Source organism: Pezoporus wallicus, unplaced genomic scaffold (genome assembly GCF_028554395.1).
Source record: "Pezoporus wallicus isolate ANWC-B61680 ecotype Strahan unplaced genomic scaffold, APGP_CSIRO_Pwel_v1 contig_13817, whole genome shotgun sequence".
NCBI lineage: Eukaryota > Metazoa > Chordata > Aves > Psittaciformes > Psittacidae > Pezoporus > Pezoporus wallicus.
In genome coordinates this window covers 1,030,635-1,052,570 of record NW_026637726.1, presented here as the reverse complement: position 1 = coordinate 1,052,570, position 21,936 = coordinate 1,030,635, and the positions used below count along the sequence as shown (strand labels likewise).

Sequence of the window (21,936 nt, the reverse complement as noted above, 5' to 3'; positions counted from 1 at the left end):
AACAGCCTCAGAATAGTACATTAAATAATGAAAAATATCATAGCAGTAACATATGAAGATCATCCTGTGGTTCTGGGAGTACAGCAAATAATAGAATAAGTGTGTGATTTTATTAAAGGAACACTGCTGTTCTGATTTACCCATCTGCTGCTCTATAACCATTCACAATACAAGTATGTAGGTAGGTCTTTATGTATCTCCAGCATGCACATTAAAGTAACCATTGAGCATTAGGAAGTCAGTAATTCACAAGCAAAAGGCTACCATAAAAATAATAAATTATATCATAATAAAATAAAATGAAAAAAAAACCAAACCAAAACCACAGCAACATAATAAGCTGAGCATAATTATCAGTGGTGGGAGATAAAAGTAATTTACTTCTGGAGCTTTACTGTGTCATTCCAAAGGGCAAATTTCAAGTACTTTTATTAAATGGAGTTAAAGCAGGTGAAGCTTATTTGCCAGTTTAGGACTGGACAGATTTGGGTGATGAATGTATTTCTTGTCTATGAAGGTTGATATTCCATGTCTGTATGCTGCTGGCCCTGCCTTCCTTGGCTGCAGCACATCTGGAGGGATGGTGAAGCCCTGCTCCCTTCCCTGCCTGAATAGGGAGAACCTGCTGGGGTAAGCTCACAAAGTACGTCCTCTGGGTATAGTGTAAAACAAGGGGACAGAAATGTCCTGGTGTGCTTCTGAGGAGTGGGTAGGAGATACACCAAAACCAAAATGGGTTAAAACTTCTTTTACAGGCCCCAAAGTCTTCTGGACTTTCTGCTTAACATAGCAGACTTCATAAAAGTATGCACTTTTCCTTTTAGGCTCTTCATGGACTGACCAGATGAACTTGAACCTTAAGGACGCATTATGGTTGTGCATGTGTTTATGCCCTTCGATGCTGTAACTTGTTCTGCTTTCACTGATGAGTGACTATTTTAAAGCTGCTTGGAACAGTCTTATTCACAAAACAAAGACAAAAGAGGGCCCCAAAACTGGAAGGAGAATTTGCTGATGGCATAAAATTTGTCCTCAGTAGCTGTCACTGAGGACACCACCAGTCCTGACTATCCCTGCCCAGGGCTCAGGCCCCATTTCAGTTGTTCATTAGTTACTGGATCACCTGAGGAGAAAGCAATTGAATTTTCTCTTTTTGCTTCAGAATGTCAGCCTGTGTGCAGCTGCTGGAGGCTGCTCGCCTTTGTTTGCTGAAGATGGAGATGTGTGTCCTGCGAGGGCAAAGGCGGGCAGTGAAGGATCGTAGCGTTACACAACAGCAGTTAATACTTCAGCCCCAGAGCTGTAGGAGGGCATTATCCTTTCAGTTCCCAGAATAGCGTTGCTAATCTTCACAGGTCCTTAAAAACTCTCACGGCTTCAAACTATTTGAAGACAGATTAAAACTAATTGACTTCTCGGCTATGAATACACCGCTGATGTGAACAGGCAGTTCAGAATGAGCTGAACTTGGTGTTTTGGCTGCCTAGCTCTTACTTGAGAGTGGTTGTCTAGCAGAGTTGATGCAGTGCTGATGGGACAGCCAGCCATTTCCCACCACACAGCACAGCCATGCCTTTGGAAAGGGACAATTTCCCTGCGAAACCTTAGGATAAATGAATTCATCGTCTCTCTTGGAGCACTGAGGACATTACCAAGGATCTATATGCAATAAGCAGTGCCTTCCTTCCAAAATTTGCACCTGAAAAAAAGCCCTATACTCAGCCTGATATCAGGAGAATAGCTCAACAGGTTTTATAAGGATTAACAAGTGTGCAAATGTAGACGGTCTAGGTATTTCAAACCTAGGGGTTAGGACATTAAGCCACTTTCCCACCCCCTGTCTTTCAGAATACTGCTTAAATCTCGTAAGGCAGAGAGAGGACACACAGGTCAAACAGCAGATTACAACAGCTCAGAGTAACAGTGAAATTTATAGCTAATCCTGTGTGCTTCTCTCTTTCTTTCTAGACTCCATTTCAAATACAGCTCTGCTTTCTCTACCCTCAGAAGCCTGAAGGAGAATTCATTTTGCTCCATTTCATCTCCCCCCCCCCCCCCCCCCCCATTTCCTTGCATTCTTTTTGCTTCTGAAGACTTTCAGCTGTTCCTCAAAGGCTGTATAAGCATTATTGAAGAAATACAGAACTATTTGTGACTCTCTTACTTTGACACATCCCTAAGATCTGATACTGGAATTTGGGGCTTGCAGAGAGCTTCAGATCCTGTACAGGCTGTGGCTGGAATCACCAGTTTCCTAGCTAAACAAAGTTGGCATATATCATGGAGTGGGGGGAGACTCTTGGCAAGCAAAGTCTGTTAGGTAAGGATGAAGAATGAAGCAGGGAATTAGGAGTGGCAGATTGTTAAGTGGTTTTGTGGTAGTCGCATACCCACTGTTACATAAAGAGATGAGGCTGTACCGACCAGACTGTTACACAAGGTTCTACTTTGCCCAGGTGAAGAAGACCTGTGAGATATGGAACCCTTGTGTTAGAGGAGTTGGAAATGCAGAGTCAACTGTGTCCTCGCTCTCAGGTTTGTAGGCTACCCTGGTAAAACCTGGTGAAATCCAAAATGTTAAGGGGAGAAACAATTCTGTTTCTTTAGTATTAACAACTACTCCCCAACTCCTTGCCATCACTCATGATTTTGTTTCAAGATTACTGGAAAAGGAGGGAGATAAGAAAATCATCAAGATATCGGGCTGGGTCCTGTGTTCAGCCTGCGGCATGGCACAGCAGTGCCCAGGAGGGCTCTATTGAAGGAGAGATGTACTTAAGGACCTAGTCCTCTGTTGTCATTCCTGGATGATGGAGGTCAGCTTTCTGCACCATAATTTGGAGCCTCTACTTCTGCTTTTAGGAGCATCTTTCCCAAACAAAGCAAGAGAGAGAAGGCTGAAAAATGCAGCCATGACCACATAACACATTTTTCAGCAAATTTCTTGCTGACATATCCAGGATATTTTTCTTTGACAAACCAAAGAATGAATCAGGACAAGCCTCCAGGGATATCACTTGGAAGACATACATGTCTTCTAGTGGCAAAATGCTCTATTTGGCAGATTATCTTGGACGCCCCTAGATAATGGTTTTAGGAATTAATGTCTGATGGAGTGTTGCAAGAAGGCTTCTAAAAGTTAAACACATACACCATCATTCCCCAGAGTACTTGGTATTATCAGATAAAGGGCCTCGGGGAAGGAAAAAGTTAATAGTCTCTACCGTCTTTCAGTAGGCATTTTACGTCTGTAGAAACCAGGAGATTATGGATCATGTTTTGTCACAGGAAAGCAAGTACCAATTTCTTGGCATTACAGGAGTTTGCAGCTAAGTTGGTTAAAACCGATTTTGTCCAATTTCTGCTGCATCTTTTCTGCAGTTGTTATTTCCAAAATGTGGGTCACCAGCATCATTGTCATTAACAAACACGTGGATCACGATTGCGTGTCTCCAGGTGTTTCAAAGCAACACGTAAAAGATAAAGGTGAAAAAGAAGAAAATGTAAACCTGGAGTAGCCTCTGACTGCTCTATTTGTAATTATCAAGGAAATAAATAGAAAAAGAAGGCAGTTGCACTTGTAGAAAAATACTTAAAATTGCTTTAAATAAAAGCAGCACATTCTTGAACTGCTTTTCATTAAAATTACTTTCCCCTTTATCTACATCATAATTTAACAAGTAGAATGTAAAAGTAATTACGATTAATTACACAACGCTAATCTTCACTGCCTAATCACGCAATGTGACAAAAGTACAGCGTTGGCTGGTAATGGTAGTAATATGCTCCAAGCGCTTTGTAAGCTTAGCGAAAGCTGTGGAGTGCGTGCTCATTTGCTTACATGTAAGATGAAATTGTCAAAGAAACCCTACACATGTTGTTAGAAAAGTGTAATTGCTTCAGTTTAATGTGTAACTGTGGGCACTGAGTAACTGCAGAGTAAATAACTCTAAACCTGTTTGTTTTAAAAACAGGGAGCGTAGGGACAGCACAATTCAGTGGGAGATTCTGCTGCTGATTGCTTTTAGATAAAATTGAACTTCATTCTTTCATATTCCTCCCTTTCTATTCCTCACATTGAGTTTTGCTGCCCTTTTTTTCTGTGGGACATTCAGTGAAAATGTATACAAATTTAATTCATGTTAAAGAAAAAAAAAACCAAGGAAAAACATTAAGCCAAAGAATCACTTGACCAAACCTTTAGGTTTTTATTGTAGTAGTTTTTATTACTTACTAATTTTTATTGTCAGTAGATTTTGCAACATAATTCTCCGTACTCAGTGTAGTGATTCATTTTCCCTAGGTCTCTTGTGCAGTGTGGTTGGCATTAGAGCTTCATACAGGACCTATGGGCTGGGCTGTCTTAACCTGTGGATCTTAGTTGCTGGGTCCAGGTGTGAAAAAGGGGACTCCTGATAGCCAGCTACCACACTGTTGGCGGATGGAGTACATCTGCCCTTGCACCACACACAAACTGTGTCTTGGTGTGCTCTACAGTGTGGTGGACCTGCTGCCCAAGTGCGGCAGATCTCTATTGCAAACACAGTGAGCCTGAACGCACTGCACACAGATGGCAAGGAAAGAGCTGCTCAACAAGGTGGGAACACTCCATGGTGGGCACTGTGAGTACTGCTGCCCCATCATATAGCTTAATCCAATCCAGCTAAACACCAAAACTGTGATGCAAGGAAAATTCATCTGGATTATTACTTTATAGAACTTGCCTACGTGAATATTTCAAAATTTTGTTTTTAAAGGCAAAATTCCTTGGACATTCAGATTACCCTGTTTGAAACAAAAAAAAAAACCCCAAAGTGGGCCATAGAATTCTGCAATGCTGTAAGAGAAGTCTGAGACAGACCTCACTTTAATATCCCATGTAAAGAAGCAGCCTTCCACACTTGGTGGTGCTGTGCCACTTCTGGGGAATCTGGTCTGAAACTTCTAGATACGTGTACCGTCAAATCCTGGAGTCAAGAATTCAACTGTACTGACATTAGGCAAGTGATGATTTTAATGATAATGTTAACATAGGCTTTTAGCTGGCAATGACACATTATTACAGCCTAAGTTAGTACTATCGCAGAAGTAAGTCCTGTGCCAAAGCAGTAGAAAACAAGATTAAGATTGTGAAATTGCACCAATAATTGTGGGAGGCCCTTACTAAGTAATAGATTTTTATTTTTTCTTAAATTGCTATGTAAAATTGGATGTAAAAAAATTCTAGAGGTAGTTAAGAAGTAGAACAAAGACATTCTTGAAGACACTCTGTAAATAAAGAGTGTTTCATGGACCAAGGTGAAATGGTCGTGAATGATAGTTTCTATTCTATGGCATTTTTTATAAGGCTACAGTACCTTTCAAAGGCAATTAAGCATTCTTAAAAATAACTATAACTACACTGCCTTGAACACAACAAAGTATAATTTAACCTCCTCCTTATTTACAGCAATCAGGCTAGTTACTATGTATTTGAGTAATTTTATGCAACATTGCTGTAGACTAAGGAGAAGCAAATGGGTTGGCTGTGGGTTTTTTTGTTGCTTTTGTTGGATTTTGTCTGAAACAAACAGGGAAAGGATTTGTACATGTACATGTCCAGTCCAAACCTCCCAAATATTTTGGGAAGTAAGAGGTGTAGATTTTTGTTTCTTCTGACAGAAGGATTCTTTCCGGCTAAGAGATGCTTTGATTCTTTGTTTTCTTCTAGCCCTTCATTTAGAATCAGATTATATTATTATGGACACACAGGCTTTTCTTGCTGAGGGTACAATGTGATAGGTATGACTGTCATGAAAAGAAACCAAGTTTTCTAAGTAGTTGTTGTGGAGTCTAATTAGAAGCAATTGTGAGACTGAAAAAGGATTCAAAACCAGAAAAAGCAAGAGTTCAACTCCTCTGGGCAAAGTGGTAGAGCTATCCACATGTGCTGGGACAACTCAAGAACCATGGAAAAGGAATAGTGTGAAATATAGCATGTCTTGTCAACCACAATAGTAGCCCCATAGTGTAGTGTGCAATACAGATGTTGCAGCTGCAACCTTGGTTAAGGTGGCTGGTTAGAGTAAGCTAAGAAAAGTATACTTATCCAGAGAGTTATTTGAGCCTGAAGACATACCTAAAACGATGCGTACAGCTGAACTTACGTTTGCACAACTATTTAAAGACTTAGGATACAAAAGGGAAAAGTTCAGGAAAATTTGGGAAAATATTTCTGTAATTATCATTCTCTCTCACTTTGCTTTGAATAGCTATTAACTGTTGCACCCAAGTCTATTGTGTCAACTTCGGTAATGCCTACAAACACATAAGGATGCTGCAAACAGTCTAGGCAGTTCCTTAGCAGCCTGTCAGTTCATATGACAGCAGCTGTTCCTGGTCTTGAGGACACATCACAGCAAGACAATCTGAGAAAGGAAACCCAACTGAAACCAATTTTTGCAACAAAGGAGAGTTAGCAGGGGTGCCTTGAGCCATTATAATTAATCCCACAAGAGGTGGAAACACTTAACACTTAGGTTCCATGTAGTGTTTGAAGTGTGGCTTCAATGGCAGTCATTTTATTTCATCTTTTAAAAGCTCTTCATGCCCTCAATAAGAACGTGGAAGGCAACTGCCACCTAGTGCTAGGTATCCATTGCATAGTTTGGCAGTGTCAGTCTTTAACAAAGTACTGTCTTCAGTAGAATCTCTTGCAAGTAATTGCCTCGTGTCGATGAAATAATACTCCTCTGTCTCTCACAATTCTTAAGAAGGGGAAAAAAGTGGAGGGAGAAAACAACTGAAAGTCAAATAAAGAGTGAATTACATTAATCACCAAAACATCTCTGAAAATCTTACAACTTCCTATGAACATTTACACTTGGAATATGAGGTGCAACCACTGCTTTCATAGAGGATTTCATGGCTAAATAATTCACATTTCCTTCTGCTATAGTACCTGAGAAGCTATACTTGGCTAATCCCATTCATGCCCCTATAACAGGAGAGGATAACATCTATTTGTAGCTGGGATGCAGAATCAGATGATGAAAAGTCTGCCTGAAAATCTGAACTACACAGACACAGCAGGACAGTGGGGAAGGAACTAGGATGAGTTAAAAAGGATTGGTGGTCTGCCTCCCAACGTTTGTCAGCATTGTGCAAAGTACAAGGAGTGTACTTCAGGGAAAGAAAAAGGAAAGAAGGATTATTATTACCTGATCTACATTAAGCAGCCTGGTGTAACTGTGTTCTTTAGGTTTTAAAATGGATTCCTTTTAAAATCTTTCTTATAGCTCTATTCTGCATAACGATGTCAGATGAACTCTGGTTTATCCCAGAACTACTTTACATTTTAAATGAAAAAGCACAAACTAGAAAGAGGATTGCAGATGGACATCATCTGGTGGCCCCTCATCAAAAGATCTCTTAAGCTTTTTGCTGTGGAGTGTCCGTTTTTCTGTGTCTATCACCTTTATCTGTGCATAAGAAATGTAGCAGAAAATGCTGTTCTCTGTTGAGGACTGTCCGATGCTTTATAAAGTCTTAACAGAAAATCCTTTAAGTTGCATAATTTTCCTGTGGTGCCACATACCTATTCATCTTCTTTATTCTTCACAGTATATCCTACCTGTTAAAATCCATTTTGCTCACAAAGCAACAGACGCTTAATTCCTGTAGTCGGTTTCAATTATTGCCAAAATAAGCAATAAGAGAACTACAGCAGCAGCATCCCATTTCCAGCACATCGCTTCACACGTTGAATGGCTATGCAAACGCTTTCCTTCACAGGTAGTAAGAACACAATCAGTCAATCAGTTCTTAAAGTGTTCAATTTTGATTTCCTGTGATGGCAAAGCCAGTAGAAGCGGCTGACAATGATTTTTTAGGGTGTGTGTTGAATAGTAGCAGTGCTGACTATAGGATGCTTCATTTGTTCTGTTCAAAGAGCAGCTGACACTTCCTATATATTATGGATACACCAGACATTATGTTTCTCCTTTAACATTGGAATAACCTCATTTTGAAGGACGTAATCTCTCTGAAATATGAGGCATATTCTCACACAAAACCTAATATACATCAGTATACTTGGCAACCACTGAAGTATTTTAGATAAACATAACAGTTTCCTCTCTAAAATTCATTGTTAGCCTGCATGAGCTAGGACTGCACGACAGTTATGCGTGGACCGAGATGCAGAGGGAACAAAGAAAGAAGACATTCAGCTTACTCGTATGTGGTTGCAGCTTTTTCAGTTTTGTATTACAAATAGCTTGAGTCAAGGAGACAGAGAATTTGTCCATAAAATTACCTAATAAAGGGAATCTTTAAAGAAATGAACCCTGTTGCACTTGTATTTTACTAAAAATGCTATTTCAAAGGCTTTTATAGGAAGCTGTGGCAAAAGATAAACCTGCCATTTATTATACCGCCGATGCAACTGCATGCATAATACTTAGAAGTGTTACTGTATCTGTCATGAATAAAACACTTGCTTAACTGCTGGTTCCTGTACTCCTTGTGGTAATCTCAGGTAAAGTTAACTTAACCATTACAGTTCTGAATGTTCAGCATCTTTATTTTTCACTGGAGCTAAGAAGGATGAACAACAACTTCCAAACTTCAGTAGCATATTCCTTTATTTGTTTAATTATTAGCAAAGCACCCCACAGAGGTCAAGGAAGTGATGTAAAGTCTTGATGTAGAACCCTTGCTTTTAAGAAATGTGGAAGAATTAGACATCTGCATGCTTGGTGTACAAAGTCATTTAATTATGAAACAGCTAGTGGTCTGAACAAGAGACATGCCAGAAATGGTTAGCAGTTATTTAGTGTGTTCCTGAGAAGAAAGCTTTTAGGATATAGCCTGCATCACTGGTCTCCAATAGACACAGGCACTGCTTGGAAGCATCTTTGATACATTAGGCAGGCTCACTCATAGGGCCAGAGGCACGAATACCTGTACAGTACTATGTCACAAATAAACATTCAAAATCACTGGGTTCAAGAAGCCATACAGCAACAGTAGCATTGCCTCTTTGGCACGATGACTTGGTGCAATGCTCTGAGCTTACATGGTCTGCCTGCTGCCAAGACCAGTGGTAACCTCAATTTCTACCTGTGAATAGTGCAGTGAAGATGTAACCTCCCTGTTATACCTCTGCTGACCATAATCGTGTCCAGGAGTGGGGAGCTGAACTACTCCAATATCCCCAACCTAAAGAAATCAAGGGAATGATAAGGTTTGGCTTGTAACTGAATACCTGTTGATAATTCCTTTTTAACTGTTTCCAATCGTCAAGTTGTTGTTTGGTTTTGGTTTTGTGTATGGAAATCCTAAGTAGGAGGAGGATGTCAATAACAAACTTCATCTGGAAGCAGCAAGTCTAACAAGGAGGTGAAATGCAATTCAGAGCTGTAATTACCACCTTAAGTCCCACTGCTACCCTAAGAAGTTAATATTCCTGACCTGACCTGCTAGAGTTTTTAAACTGGGCGTAAATGAAACACAGAGGAGGAAGTCTATGCACACCTTTTAAGAGTGTTTTATCATGTTATTGTATGAGAGAATACCTCCAAGCAAGGATGACCACAACACAAGGAGCATTAGGCTGCTATAGTTGGACTTACAGATTAATCTGAGGCCTAACACTTTAGCACAACTTTATGAGCATTTGTGAGAAAACAGAAGCCTACATAAGAAAAGTGTATTTTATGCTGAAAGTAGAAAAACTTACTAAATCATTCAACTTTTCCAGAATGAATTTCTTTAGATTTAGATCAACTCTAAACTAGCTCCCAAACTATATGCCTTCTAGCTCCAGCAACAGAAGTCATAACAATTTTAATCTGTAAAAGCCCCACTGTTAAGCCTGGTATGTTCTGGCCACAAGAAGTCAGATATGAAAAAGATCAGGTCAAATATATCTCTCTCTATATATATGTAAAAGTCAGCTGGGGGAAGCAGGGAAGAAGGATCAAGTTTGCTAGCTGTCTAGCTCAAGAGCACTTCTATATAAAGTATACTAATAAGAGAAAAGATATGATTTCTATCAAGAAGTTTTATATACTTCACCACCCATTGGGATAACAGCCCCTTTATTAGAAAGCAACAAGCAGACAAGAATGCAACAGCAAAGGAAATAAAACCTTGACCTACAAACCTGAGATGCTGCCATACGAAGCTGAATGCAAGCAAAAACTCAGGTGACCAAATTATGTCTGCATTTGTGCATTATGCATGCAACCATTTGCATCTCTTTTGTGGCTTGGAGATGAAAGATTATCGTCTGTTTAATATTGCATTGTGCCCAAATGTTCTACGTAATGCCATGGAAGGATAATAACCCCTTATTTGTACAATCCTAGCTGATATTTCAGAGCTTCCACTCAGCCATCCATTGACAACTCCTCACACATCTGTACTTAACTAAAAACATTTTTCTGGATCAAAGCCTACAATTCTGCCAAAAACCCTGGGGAGGAAAAAAAGCTGTAGGAAATGGTATAGGACAAACAGTGAGTGTACAGAATAAGGAGATCCTTTTATTTTGCCTCATTAGTAACATACAATGTTCCTTTCTCCTGCCCTGAGAGGCTGGTCTGGTGCCACTTTAGTCTTAGTTTAACCACATAAAAAGTGTCATATCCATGTACTCGAAAAGTGTTGATGCTTGTTATTTCTAGAGGTATATTTTAAAAGACAGTGGACAAGGGGTAATGATTTGAAACTGAAAGAGAGTAGATATTAGAAAGAAGTTCTTCACTATGAGGTTGGTGAGACACTGGCACAGGGTGCCCAGAGAAGCTGTGGCTGCCCCATCCCTGGCAGTGTTCAAGGCCAGGTTGGACACAGGGGCTTGGAGCAACCTGCTCTAGTGGAAGGTGTCCCTGCCCATGGCAGGGGGGCTGGAACTGGAGGAGCTTTAAGGTCCCTTCCAACCCAAACCAGTTTACGATCAGTTTTGGTAATAAAGAAAAAAAATATATAATTAAACTTATGAAAACAGAGCACTGTCAGCAGTGTTAGAATAGAAATAAAGGCTGTACGGTAACAGAAATGCAATCATTATACTGAATAGAGATTAAAATACAACCATTCTGTAAAGCTATGTGAAAAGTTGTCACGGGCTCAGAACATAAATCCTATAACTTAAATTGTTCCTTTCCATTTTTTGTTCTAAATAAAAATCTCCGCTGGTCTCAAGTATTCCAGATTTAGTTCTGTTTGGCTGACATCCATCCCTAGCTCGTTTGATCCTCACAATACCTGACAAACCTTTACAAGCGTCCATAGGCTAGTGGGCAACATAGATTTCTGAGCTTTCTTGCACTCTGGCTTGATTCCCAGATTCCCAATTGCTCTATTGTTTAATACTCATTTCTCTGCATAATTTTTCTTTGGCCTTTCTTTAAACAAAGTTTTTGTTTTGCTTTGTTTTGCTTCATTTTTCTTTTAGCTTGGGAGCTGATCTGCAGGTTGGGATGCCCTTGCTGTAACCGCAGATCAACTCTGCATTACACAGAGAATGGAAATCTTCAGTAAACCTAGGTATGAAGCACCTGGAAAAAAAGAGGATATCCATAGGGACCAGGAGACGTGCTATGGAGGGTCTGCTAAGACCCTCCAAGAGATGTTCAATCACTATATATGTGCTAGTTTTGAAAAGTCCTTAGTTGTGAAGGCTGGCAAATGCATAGATTTGCTCTACCTGAGTGGCTCAGTCCCTTTTTGGTAGATGGTGGTGAGGTGCTGGTGCTGGACAGACATGACCCTCTTTGGCAGAGAGACTGCTGTTCCAACCCACCCAGTTTGCTGTAATCAAGCAGGCCACCCCACGTTGCTCTAATATCTGTGTCCCCGAGCATTACAAAACAGAGACATGGGAGAAGACAGCAGGAGGAAATGCTTTCTCTTGTATTGACTATACAGCCATACCTTGCTGTCCCCCAAGGACAGCTCAATGGTGTGATGGTTAGGAATGTGATGGGTGACTGACCATTTTTCATGCAAGACTGTATTTCTGGTCATTTCCCCATTTTCCCATTGTTTAACCTTGACTGCTCTTGGTTTATCTGAGGAAAATGAGGATGGAGACAATGACAAGGTGAAGTGCAGAAAGAGCAAGAAAGTTCCCAGTGAAAAACATTGTTCAGTCACACATCTTTCAGGATGGTGATCCCAACAGCCACGCTGAAAACACAGCGTGTTCTGCAGCTGCACAGTCCTGATGCAGCTCCTCCTGCTCCTCTGTTCTTCACACTGATACCAACTGTCCCTCTATGCTTAAAACAGAAGCCTTAAGCACCTCCCCCTGGCCCAAGCGTCTGCTTTCAACTTCTTATAAGAAAAGTTGCTTTGCTATCTGGTAACTTGATCACTTCATAGAATCATAGAATAGTTAGTTCACATAGGAGAGTGATAGCCTGCATAGCAGGGGGACACAACTCTGAAACACCAGATAGAGAAGTAACAATTAGCCTAGTTCTGTAGCAAGAATCAACTGATAAGTGCATTAAATACAAGTTTCCTTACTGTTGGTCAGTCCTGTAGCCCTGCTTTTTATTTTTCAGCTTGCAGGAGCTGAATTCCTTCTTCCTCTGTAAGGTCAGGGATGGAGTTATTCAGCAATAATACTTCCGTACTGTTTAGCATCTATACAAGGAGGCTTGGTGCTGAGTACCTCATGAAAAATGGCAACTTCCCTCCAGCCTGACTTAAGCCAGAAAGCAATCAATATCCTATAGGATCAAGTCATTTTTGAGAAGGACTCACATTCTCTTAACACACTATGCTACAGCTCTCCCCACAAGGACATCATTAAATTTAACATCCTATACCTCAAAATGTGGCACAGGAGTAAGAAAGCTCGAACGCTCCTCAAGTGCCCATGAACTTCTGAAGACTAAACAGGAAGGCATTGCCATTGTTTAACTTGAACTGGTCCAGCAGGCAAAGAGCATACAACAAACTGGGTGTGTTGCCTTTCCACCAGAGGACAACTCTGAGCCCTGGTCCTGATGTCTAAGGAGACTGGGGACACATCTCATGCGGGCATCTTGTTTACAGGCAGGTGCTGGCTGGAGCAGTGAGAGTGAGTGAAAAGGAAGTGAGGGGAAGGGAGGTGAAAGGAAAGACATAGACAAGCCTCTTGGGTATGTACAGTGTGACAAAACCCCCTGAGTTTTCTCCTTCAGCCATTGTGCTCTGCTCTTAAATGAGCAGTCATTGTGTCAAACACCAGAGAAAGACAGAGCACCAGGGATGCAAACTTTACATGATATGACTTAGGTTAAGAACTGTCCATCCGTAACATACCCAGTGCTCGTCATCCTTCGTCTTTGATCTTTTCCACCTGGATAATGACAGCTTTCTTGCATCTTTTCACATGATATGCAATCCTTGCTCTCAGGATCCCAACTGGGCATAGGGAACCTGGGAGTTGCTCACATCTACTGATCCCTCTCCCCTCTCTCCTACTTTTTCCCCCTGAAAAAGCACACATTTCTTCTGCTACTTGCTTCCAAGTAGCAATTCTTGGGGAAGTGTACTCATGGTGACTGAGAGACATGAGAAAGAGACCACTTCACTGACTTAAAGAAGGGGCTGTAAGAGACAGACCTTTTGGTCAGATTTTGTACTTTCTGGTAAAAGAATTTAGAGAGCAATGTTAAATTACAGTTGAAATAAAAATGATTATAAAGTAATACCTGTTTGCAGGATCCCTTTAGTTTAATAACAATAACCAAAATACCTGCAAAAGACAGCAAAAATACCTGGGGAAAAAGTGATCTGATTTACAGTTCAGTCTCACAGCATCCCTTGCCTCTAGTAGGGGAGTGAAGCAGTATAGAATAGCTGGTATTACACCTGACAAAAAAAGGAAGGTGGGTTTTATGAGGCACAAAAAGGCTAAAATTTATAATCCACAGCATAGTTTGACAGCACTTAATAAACTCACAGACAAAGCGTGTGCTGGGATAATAAAGATGCTACAGAAATTGCCTGGTTTAGAAGCCAACGGCAATGGAGAATTTCTGCTTTTACAAATAAAACCAGAAAAATTCATAACAACGTGGAGCTGAACTGAAGAAATTAATAAAGCAAAGCCATTTCATAGAACACCGAAACAATGGGTACAGAGACCAGCTTGTGTAGAGGAAGCCCAGTGAAGCAATTCCAAATGAGTTCCCTGTAGCAAACTGAATGATGATGAAAGATGAAGATAAATTACAGTATCTATTGAGATCTATATTAGAGATGCCAAGAAGCTTTCTGGAGTCTGCACAATATTCTGGGAATTAAGAGGATACAAACAGGCAACAGCAGGACTATTTACTTGCACTGAAAATGACAGTCCTGTAATAAAGAAGATTGCTGGTTTAAGGACAGACTGGTGCTAAACTGCGCAGGCACACAGAAAACACACACTGCAGGTAAAGCAAAACTGACTCTGTAGGGAAACAAGGGAAAAAAACCCATCAGATTCATTAGTCCTGCTCTGAAAATGGTATAACATCTGTTTGGTTTTGAAGGGGATGATGTAATTTAGGTTTCTTTACAAGTGAAGAAGGTAATCTTTGGACAGAGTTTGACAATAGAAGTTGCTCTTTTGTTTTTCAGTGGACAAACCCCAAACTAAAACCCTACCAAACATCACGGGAGAATGATCAGGAGCTACCTTGATATGAAAAATGGCACTAAAGTAAAATAATAAAGATGACATTCTCTTTCTCTCTTGTGTGCTGAGAAAACAGCAGTAACTCAGCCGTAGGCAGCAGATACTAAATCCCTGTGTTGTGAAACAAGGAGGTCACACATCTTTCCACTCCCATAGATTCAGCTGATTGCTACCCGTTTGAAGTGCAAGATGAGAAAAGGCAACTGCTAGGGCTTGAAGTGGCAAATGCACTTGAATAGAAAGCTTATCTGCAGATTTTTATCTAAATTCCTGTCATCTTTGCCTATTAACCTTCTGTCATTTCCTCTTGATTTTTGAATCCACTCTGGCTCACTCCAGCTCACTCCCTTTGTCTTTCCTTAGCAATTTCTACTGGCTGTTTGCTCTGAAAAAATGCCCTTTCTCACCCTTCTATGACTGAGCTCGTGCTTCTGGACTTTGTCCTGTTTCTCTCTTCTTCCATCCCCTTTCACTGTATGGCTCTGCTATCAGATGCTGGATCTGACGGGTGCCAAGCACGTACAGACATCTGCTACTGCTCATTTCAGTTGCAGAGGGGAGATGCAACCAGAGAAAGATCATTGCAGGCATTACCATGTCCCTGCCTAGCCAGCTGACTTCAGAGCGTAGTTTTCTCGCCCCTATCCTGCCGTCTCCCTCTATTAATTCCATTGCCAGTTGCTCACAGGCACATGGCTACTCCTCAGCCCTAGCCAGCTTCAGAGTCCATTTATGTCTATTAAAGTCGATGCAGTCTTCCCCCAGCTCAAGCAGACAGGGTGGGATGTTTCTGGGGGGACTACCTAGGTGGCCCAAATGAAAGAGGGCCATCTGGACAAGATACAAAGCTGTATAAAGAGGAGGTTAACCTACGTAATTCTGCTTTCCTCTTTCTCTGCATGTTACAAGGAGGACCAAGCCAGCCTTTCCTTCTCCTGTATTTTTATCAGGATGTAATTTGCCTTTAAGGACTGTTTTCCTCTCCTTCATAAACCAGAAAGATTTTGCGCTGATGAGACAAGTCTCTAGTAGGACTCAACCTCTCATTTCTCCACCTTAGAGGAAAGAACTCACCAAATTCTTGCTAACTCAAGCATAGGACTAAGGAAAACAGAAGTCATTGCTACCCTCTATGGCATTTTAACCATGGCATACACAGTAAAGCATGTGGGAATATACACACAATTCCTTAATTATTCTCTCATTGGAAACACCGATGAAGCCCTGGCGCAGGTTCCTTAGGTCACGGTCACATTCCGTGTGTGCCTGCTACTATATTCCCACAAACAATGGATGGCTTGGGTTTGCCTACGGGCTTAAAACTGAACAGAAGGCAGCGACCATTTAATAACACCTCTATAGAAGCCTATTATGTCCGCTTTAGTTCTGTACTACTGCTTCACTATTCCTGACGTGGAGATTATGAGCATAGCACAAAGATACATGTCCTGGTGATGAGATAAGCAATTGTGCTTATCTTAGTTGTGCACAGTCTAGCCTAGGCTTTTATTTTTGTCATTAAACTAAGCCTTTACAGATGTGCTTTTGTGGGTATCGTTAGCTACACATGCTACGGTGCACTGGTATCTATAAATAACCAGCAGACCGTGCATAATGAAATAACAAGTCTTATGCTTCCCACAGAACCATCGGTAGTGCGTTTGTTTTCATTTTAATGATTATGGGAAGTGCTCTGAGATAACGGCTTTACATTTGCTATTTGGAGTTCAAAGACTTAACACAATAAGGGCCCACTCCTGAAGCCGTTATTCTTATCCAGGTTTCTAGTTGCAGAAGGAATGCATCCTCCTTTGCCAGGAGGATCATAGAATAGTTAGGGTTGGAAAAGACCTTAAGATCATTTAGTTCCAAACCTCCTGCCATGGGCCTTGCACTAGACCATGTCACCCAAGGCTCTGTCCAACCTGGCCTTGAACGCTGCCAGGGATGGAGCATTCACAGCTTCCCTGGGCAACCCATTCCAGTGCTTCACCACCCTCACAGTAAAGAACTTCTTCCTTATATCCAATCTAAACTTCCCCTGTTTCACTTTGAACCCATCACCCCTTGTCCTGTCACTACAGTCCCTAATGCAGAGTCCCTCTCTGGCATCCTTGTAGTCCTCTTCAGATACTGGAAGGAAAAGTCTGGAATACTCTACTTTTGTAGCTATTGCAGATTCACTGATACTCCTGAACTCGGGGCTGTCAAGAGCTGGGGCTGCGCCTTGCCTTGTGGGCATCAGGGAACTGCAAGCAGGAGTAACAACCTCTGACTGAGGACAGAGAGGCAGTGCAATGACTATTAACTATTAGTTTCGAGTGGTCTTATTAGAAATGAAAGAGTCCTCTCATCCAAGCAAAATCTGAGAGGCCAATGAAACGTTCTGGCTCCAACTGGTGACAAATAAAGAGATTAAAAATAAAGACAATAAAAGAAAATAAAGAATAATATAATAATAAATAATAATATATGTATAATAAAAGAAAAATAATAAAAGAAATAATAAAAGAAAAGAGAAAAAAATAAATCCCTGACCTTTTGTGTGCTGATAATCTGGGGGGGAAGAGTGTGTGTGTGGGGACCCCGGTAGTTTAATTGTATAAAAAGTTATAATTCTTGGTTTAGAACTTAGAATTCTAATTATTTAGAATTAGTTTAGAACTTAGATTTCTATAATTCTTGGTTTAGAAGTCCTCAAAATATTTACATTAAGGGCAATATCTCCGATTTAGCCCCCACCCCAGTGACATTTTGATGCCGCAGGCTGTTTTCATGAAGGATTGCAGCTTAGGCAAACTGGATTTAGCAGTTAATAATATTACATAGAGATCCTTAAACAACTCTAAGTCTCAGCCTCCTATTTTCATCTACCTGCACAACCCAGCTATCTGGAAGATCTTTGGATATTAAAGCATTTTTTTTTCCTTCCCCCACCCCATCTCACCCAAGAATAAAATCCACTGAGTTAAGCATTCTGGAAAAGGGAAAAGCGAGCCAATAGAGGGACACATCCGTAAACATTTAACGTAAAGGAGAGGCGGTCTTCCCTAATTAAATACCACGGTTTTGATTGGAGATGTCCTTCTTGGTGCCTGAAGTCTTCCCCAAACCAAGCAGACACTGAGCAACGTGCATCTCCTAGTGGCTCCAGTTAGGAAGGCAGGGGTCTGTTGCAATTACTAAAGAGCGCAGCAGTATTTCTGTCTTGTGATCCCTGTCCAAGTGCTTTTCTGTGCCAGTGGAGAGGCGGAGAAACACCCCAGGGGGCCAGAAGCCATTGCCAGACTCTCCTCCCTCTTCCTGCATCTGAGCAAATGACCACGTTCATTCCCGCATGTTGTTTCTGTCCAAGTATCAGCTCCGTTTCCGATGGACAATGAAACTTGCTAAGATTTTAACTAGGTTTTCAACAGTTTCTCTCCACAGCTTGCATTTCAGTTCCATGAGGGCTTCAATTAGCTCACAAAGAAGGGATGAGACACTATTTCTTCCTTCTACTCTTTGAATATTTATTTCCATCTTGTCATCCTTGTGCTTTAGTTTTGTTATTTTTATGTTTTCTTTGTTTGCTTTACATTTCACTTATTTCAAGCCTCTCCTGGAAAGCTGGTATCTACTTATTTTATTCCTACCTCTTCCTGTTTTTTGACTTCACTTTTTCTACTGTGTTTCTTGCTTCTTTCTATTTATCTTTTAGAAGAAGGAACACGGTCTGATTTCTGATCTATGCACTAATTCAAATCTACCTTCCTTCCACTACTCCGCTTTAAAAGTTGGGGGATATTCCAAGGGATGAGGAGGGAAGTAAACCAGCTGTATCACTCTTTCACAAACTTTCCAAATAAGAATAAAAATGGTGACAATAAAACAAATATTAAACCAAAAGATTCATTCTAACTGTCCAAACCAGCAGAAATAAGAAATTGGGGGGGAAGTATTCCCACTTATCTACTGCTTCCTATTTAGTATCATTATGCCAAAGTCCTCTACTGTTCATGCTAATGCATACATTTCACGATGACAAACAGTCCAAGAAAATGCCTTACCTGATTCATATCAAAGACGTGAAACACCCGCTCAATATACATGTTTGCTTGGGGGTTCATATTGTGTAAACCCAGTATTTTCTTGAACTCATGGAGAGTAATTTGCCCAGAGGGGCATTGCTTCATAAACCTCTGGTACCACTGACTGTTCTCTATTGCAGCAAAATCATCAGCTGATTCCCCAGCACCCATAGCACCGTCTGCCCTTCGTCTCTGTCCACGCTGCACTGTTTGCTGTTGAGTAGAGCTCTAGTGTTCCCTGGCTCACCTCCAACTACAAATCAACCACAAACCAGGAGCTGGAAAACTACCACAAACCCCATAAAGATCCCTGCAGATCTGGATTAGGTAAAAATAGAAGCTGCATGGGATCATCCTTCATGATCTGTTTGAACATAGGCAGGCTTGTCAATACGGGGGTCCTTCTCTCTGGCTGGGGTTACCTGGACATGTGCTCAACCTGCAGAATTCTGCTGGCTCTCTTGAAGACAAAACATGATATTTGTGCTCATGTTGCGTAAGATCACGTGTCAGGTTTGCAGCTTTGGTACTTTTGCTAGCTTACAATGCTTTGCACCTAAAACTGCAGTGGCTGAGATGACTTTGAATGCTTGCTATGCTGTAAAATGGTTTTGCTGTGCTTTATTTGGAGACCTTTGCACTCAGCCTCTTGGAAACAGGGAGGATCATAAATCCGGCAAGATACTGATGATGTGTATGGTGACTCTGGTGTGTGCCAGTAAGCGTTCACCCAGGTCAAGGAAGATTATAAACGGACCATAACATTAGCATTGAAAAAGAGATGTTCTGGTAATCTCTCACAGGAAACATCAGGATATATAAATACAAAACCTGGTGAAATTCACCCACCAGAAACTGAAGAAAGAATATAAATCAGGGCTACTGAGATTTCGGAAGTGAAGGCAGACTCTTCATGACTCTCAATTCAAAGTACATGCTTTGAATTTGACTTAACATCCTGTCTAAATCCAGCATGTGCTAAATACTTTTCAAATCATCTTAAGGTAAAAAGAACTAGGAACATGTCCTTATGTATATGATGCTGAAACAGTAAGAGCGTGGGGAGCCACTAAAAGTAATCATGTTGCGTCATTTGCATAATCTACTTAACAGACACTTTCTGTTCACACAGTCTCAGTGATGGGTTTTCAGCTAATAAAGTGATAGGAAATTGAACACTTTAAAGCACGGCACATTCAATGCCATAGGAACTGGAGACAGAGAGGCACCTTCAGCAGTTTCAGGTGCAGGGAGAAGCTTGCATCACACCAAAGTCTGGTGTTTGCTTGGAATCTCACTTCCTAAATGCCAAATACATGCAGCAAGAGATTAGATCCCAAATTCTTTTCTAGTAATGTGAAAGATCTGGTAGTGATTTTTACCATCATGGCAGCAGGCAAAGTTTGATCCTCTTAACAGAAGAAAAATAACATATAAATGTCAGAAAAAAAAACCATAATCCTAACCTGAGATTTTCAACTTTGAAATATAATTATATATTATAATATATAATTATATATTGCAATGGGCAAGACTGAACCGTAATGACTGAATGCATCTCTGAATGTTATGCCCCTTCAGAACTTCGTGTAGTTTCTTTCACAAACCCATAAAACCCCTGCTTATTCTATTAAGAAAGAGTTAAATAGTTTCTGCCAACCAAATTAGGTAGGTTGTTACTCCACTGAAGTGTAAGGGAGGGAAGAAAGACTTGATTCATCTAACTTGCAGAGAGCTGAGTCATCTTGAAAAAGATCCTCTAGGTCTGCTAGGCATGGAAAGGAGTCAGAGCTGGATTTCCGTGTTAAGATCAGGATCCAGAAGACAAATGCTTTTTGATTGTGCTACACATAAGTCATGCTCCTGTTAGAGAGGTGTCGAGGTAGTCAGAGTGATCAAGAACATTATGAAGATACTGGTACCAAGAAAGCCAGTGCTAAGACATAAAAGTCCCAAATGTGTTACTCTTGACAAGCTGGTATGCCAACAGCTCATTCTTCTTCTTATATAGATCTGTTTCCTAATCCAGCCTGAAGCCCTATAGACTGACTTCACAGGAAACATACATTACAGCACATAACCATACACATCATCTCAACCTAAACAGACGTGCTGTGATTTCTCACTGGGGAAGCTTATGAGATCCTGACATGTGGCTTGAGAGGTCAAGGGCCTTGGTTGCCACAGGCTTTTCGGTGAGGCTCTCAAGACTTTCAACAAGGCAAGAGGAAAATAAAACTGAGCTCAAGCCTTTCTAGAAGCTATATGTTGAATCACCTTAATCTTGTAGTTATCATGTTGCCATTCCATTAAAAATTATACTGTTGCTAGTTCATCAAAAATAGATTTGGGGGAGAGGGATGTTATTAAGAAGGAAAAGGTAAAATAGTCAGGTAAAACATTCTGGTTCACTTGATTTATTTCTCTTAAGTGTTTAAGCATTTCTAGCCACTAAATGATACAAATAGACTGGACAAGGACAAAAACTTGCCAGGCTTTTATCTGGGAGTAGATGCCACATTCTTCATATTATTTCCAGCTGCAAAAGGACGCAGACTATACAGTCTCATGTATATAACTGTTCTAAATGTGCCATTCCAGTTCTGCCTTCTAAATATCTTTTCCTGTGCTATTGCTGCAAGAGCTCAATTGAGAAAGTACGCAATAAAATCCATGCCTCAGATTGCAGTAGCTAACGAAGGGCTGTTGCAACATCTTGCAGAATTGGAAATTAATACCAAATCTTTAGTGGGAGCTCATTATTAAATAAGGAGGTTATAAGCCTAGCCTAAGCAGTTTGATAGTGGATTTTATGAAGCCCAGAAGGCCAAATTGTTGTTTAATGTCATTAAAATGGGGGTGTGGGGAGGTGTGTTGGGGGTAGAGTTCCAAACGGATAAAACATTTATTTCTGTCTAACATGGAACATTAATTAAACAAGCTCTTCAGGGAATAGCAAAATAAAAGCCTACATTTATATAGACTCTGTCTTTCGTTCCCTAAATCACCGCAGCCTGGCAGCCCAGCTCCACCCTGTATCCTCACCAGGAGGAAAGGAAACAAGTGCCTGATTCTTTTGCCAGCTAGCTGTTGCCTTAATGGATGAAAGCTGAATTCTGTATGAGTAGGTCATTCATTCTGGGTGCGTCCATGCTACCCAGCTGCCAATTTTGTATGAAAACTGTAGGCTGGAGTAGGCTG

The 21,936-nt window shown here is 40.8% G+C and overlaps 1 protein-coding gene across 3 annotated transcripts in view; it reads right to left on the bottom strand.

Annotated features, from left to right (window-relative positions):
• GUCA1C (guanylate cyclase activator 1C) overlaps nucleotides 1-21,936 on the bottom strand; it is a 44,435-nt gene that overhangs the window by 8,264 nt on the left and 14,235 nt on the right. Inside the window, exon 1 of one of the 3 annotated variants that reach the window (XM_057407416.1) lies at nucleotides 18,715-19,025. The exons of the other annotated variants lie outside the window; for them this stretch is intronic. Coding sequence (XP_057263399.1) covers nucleotides 18,715-18,906 — 192 coding nt within the window. The 5' untranslated portion in view covers nucleotides 18,907-19,025. Of the gene's footprint in view, nucleotides 1-18,714; nucleotides 19,026-21,936 lie in introns of those variants that run through there. 3 annotated transcript variants of the gene reach the window in all.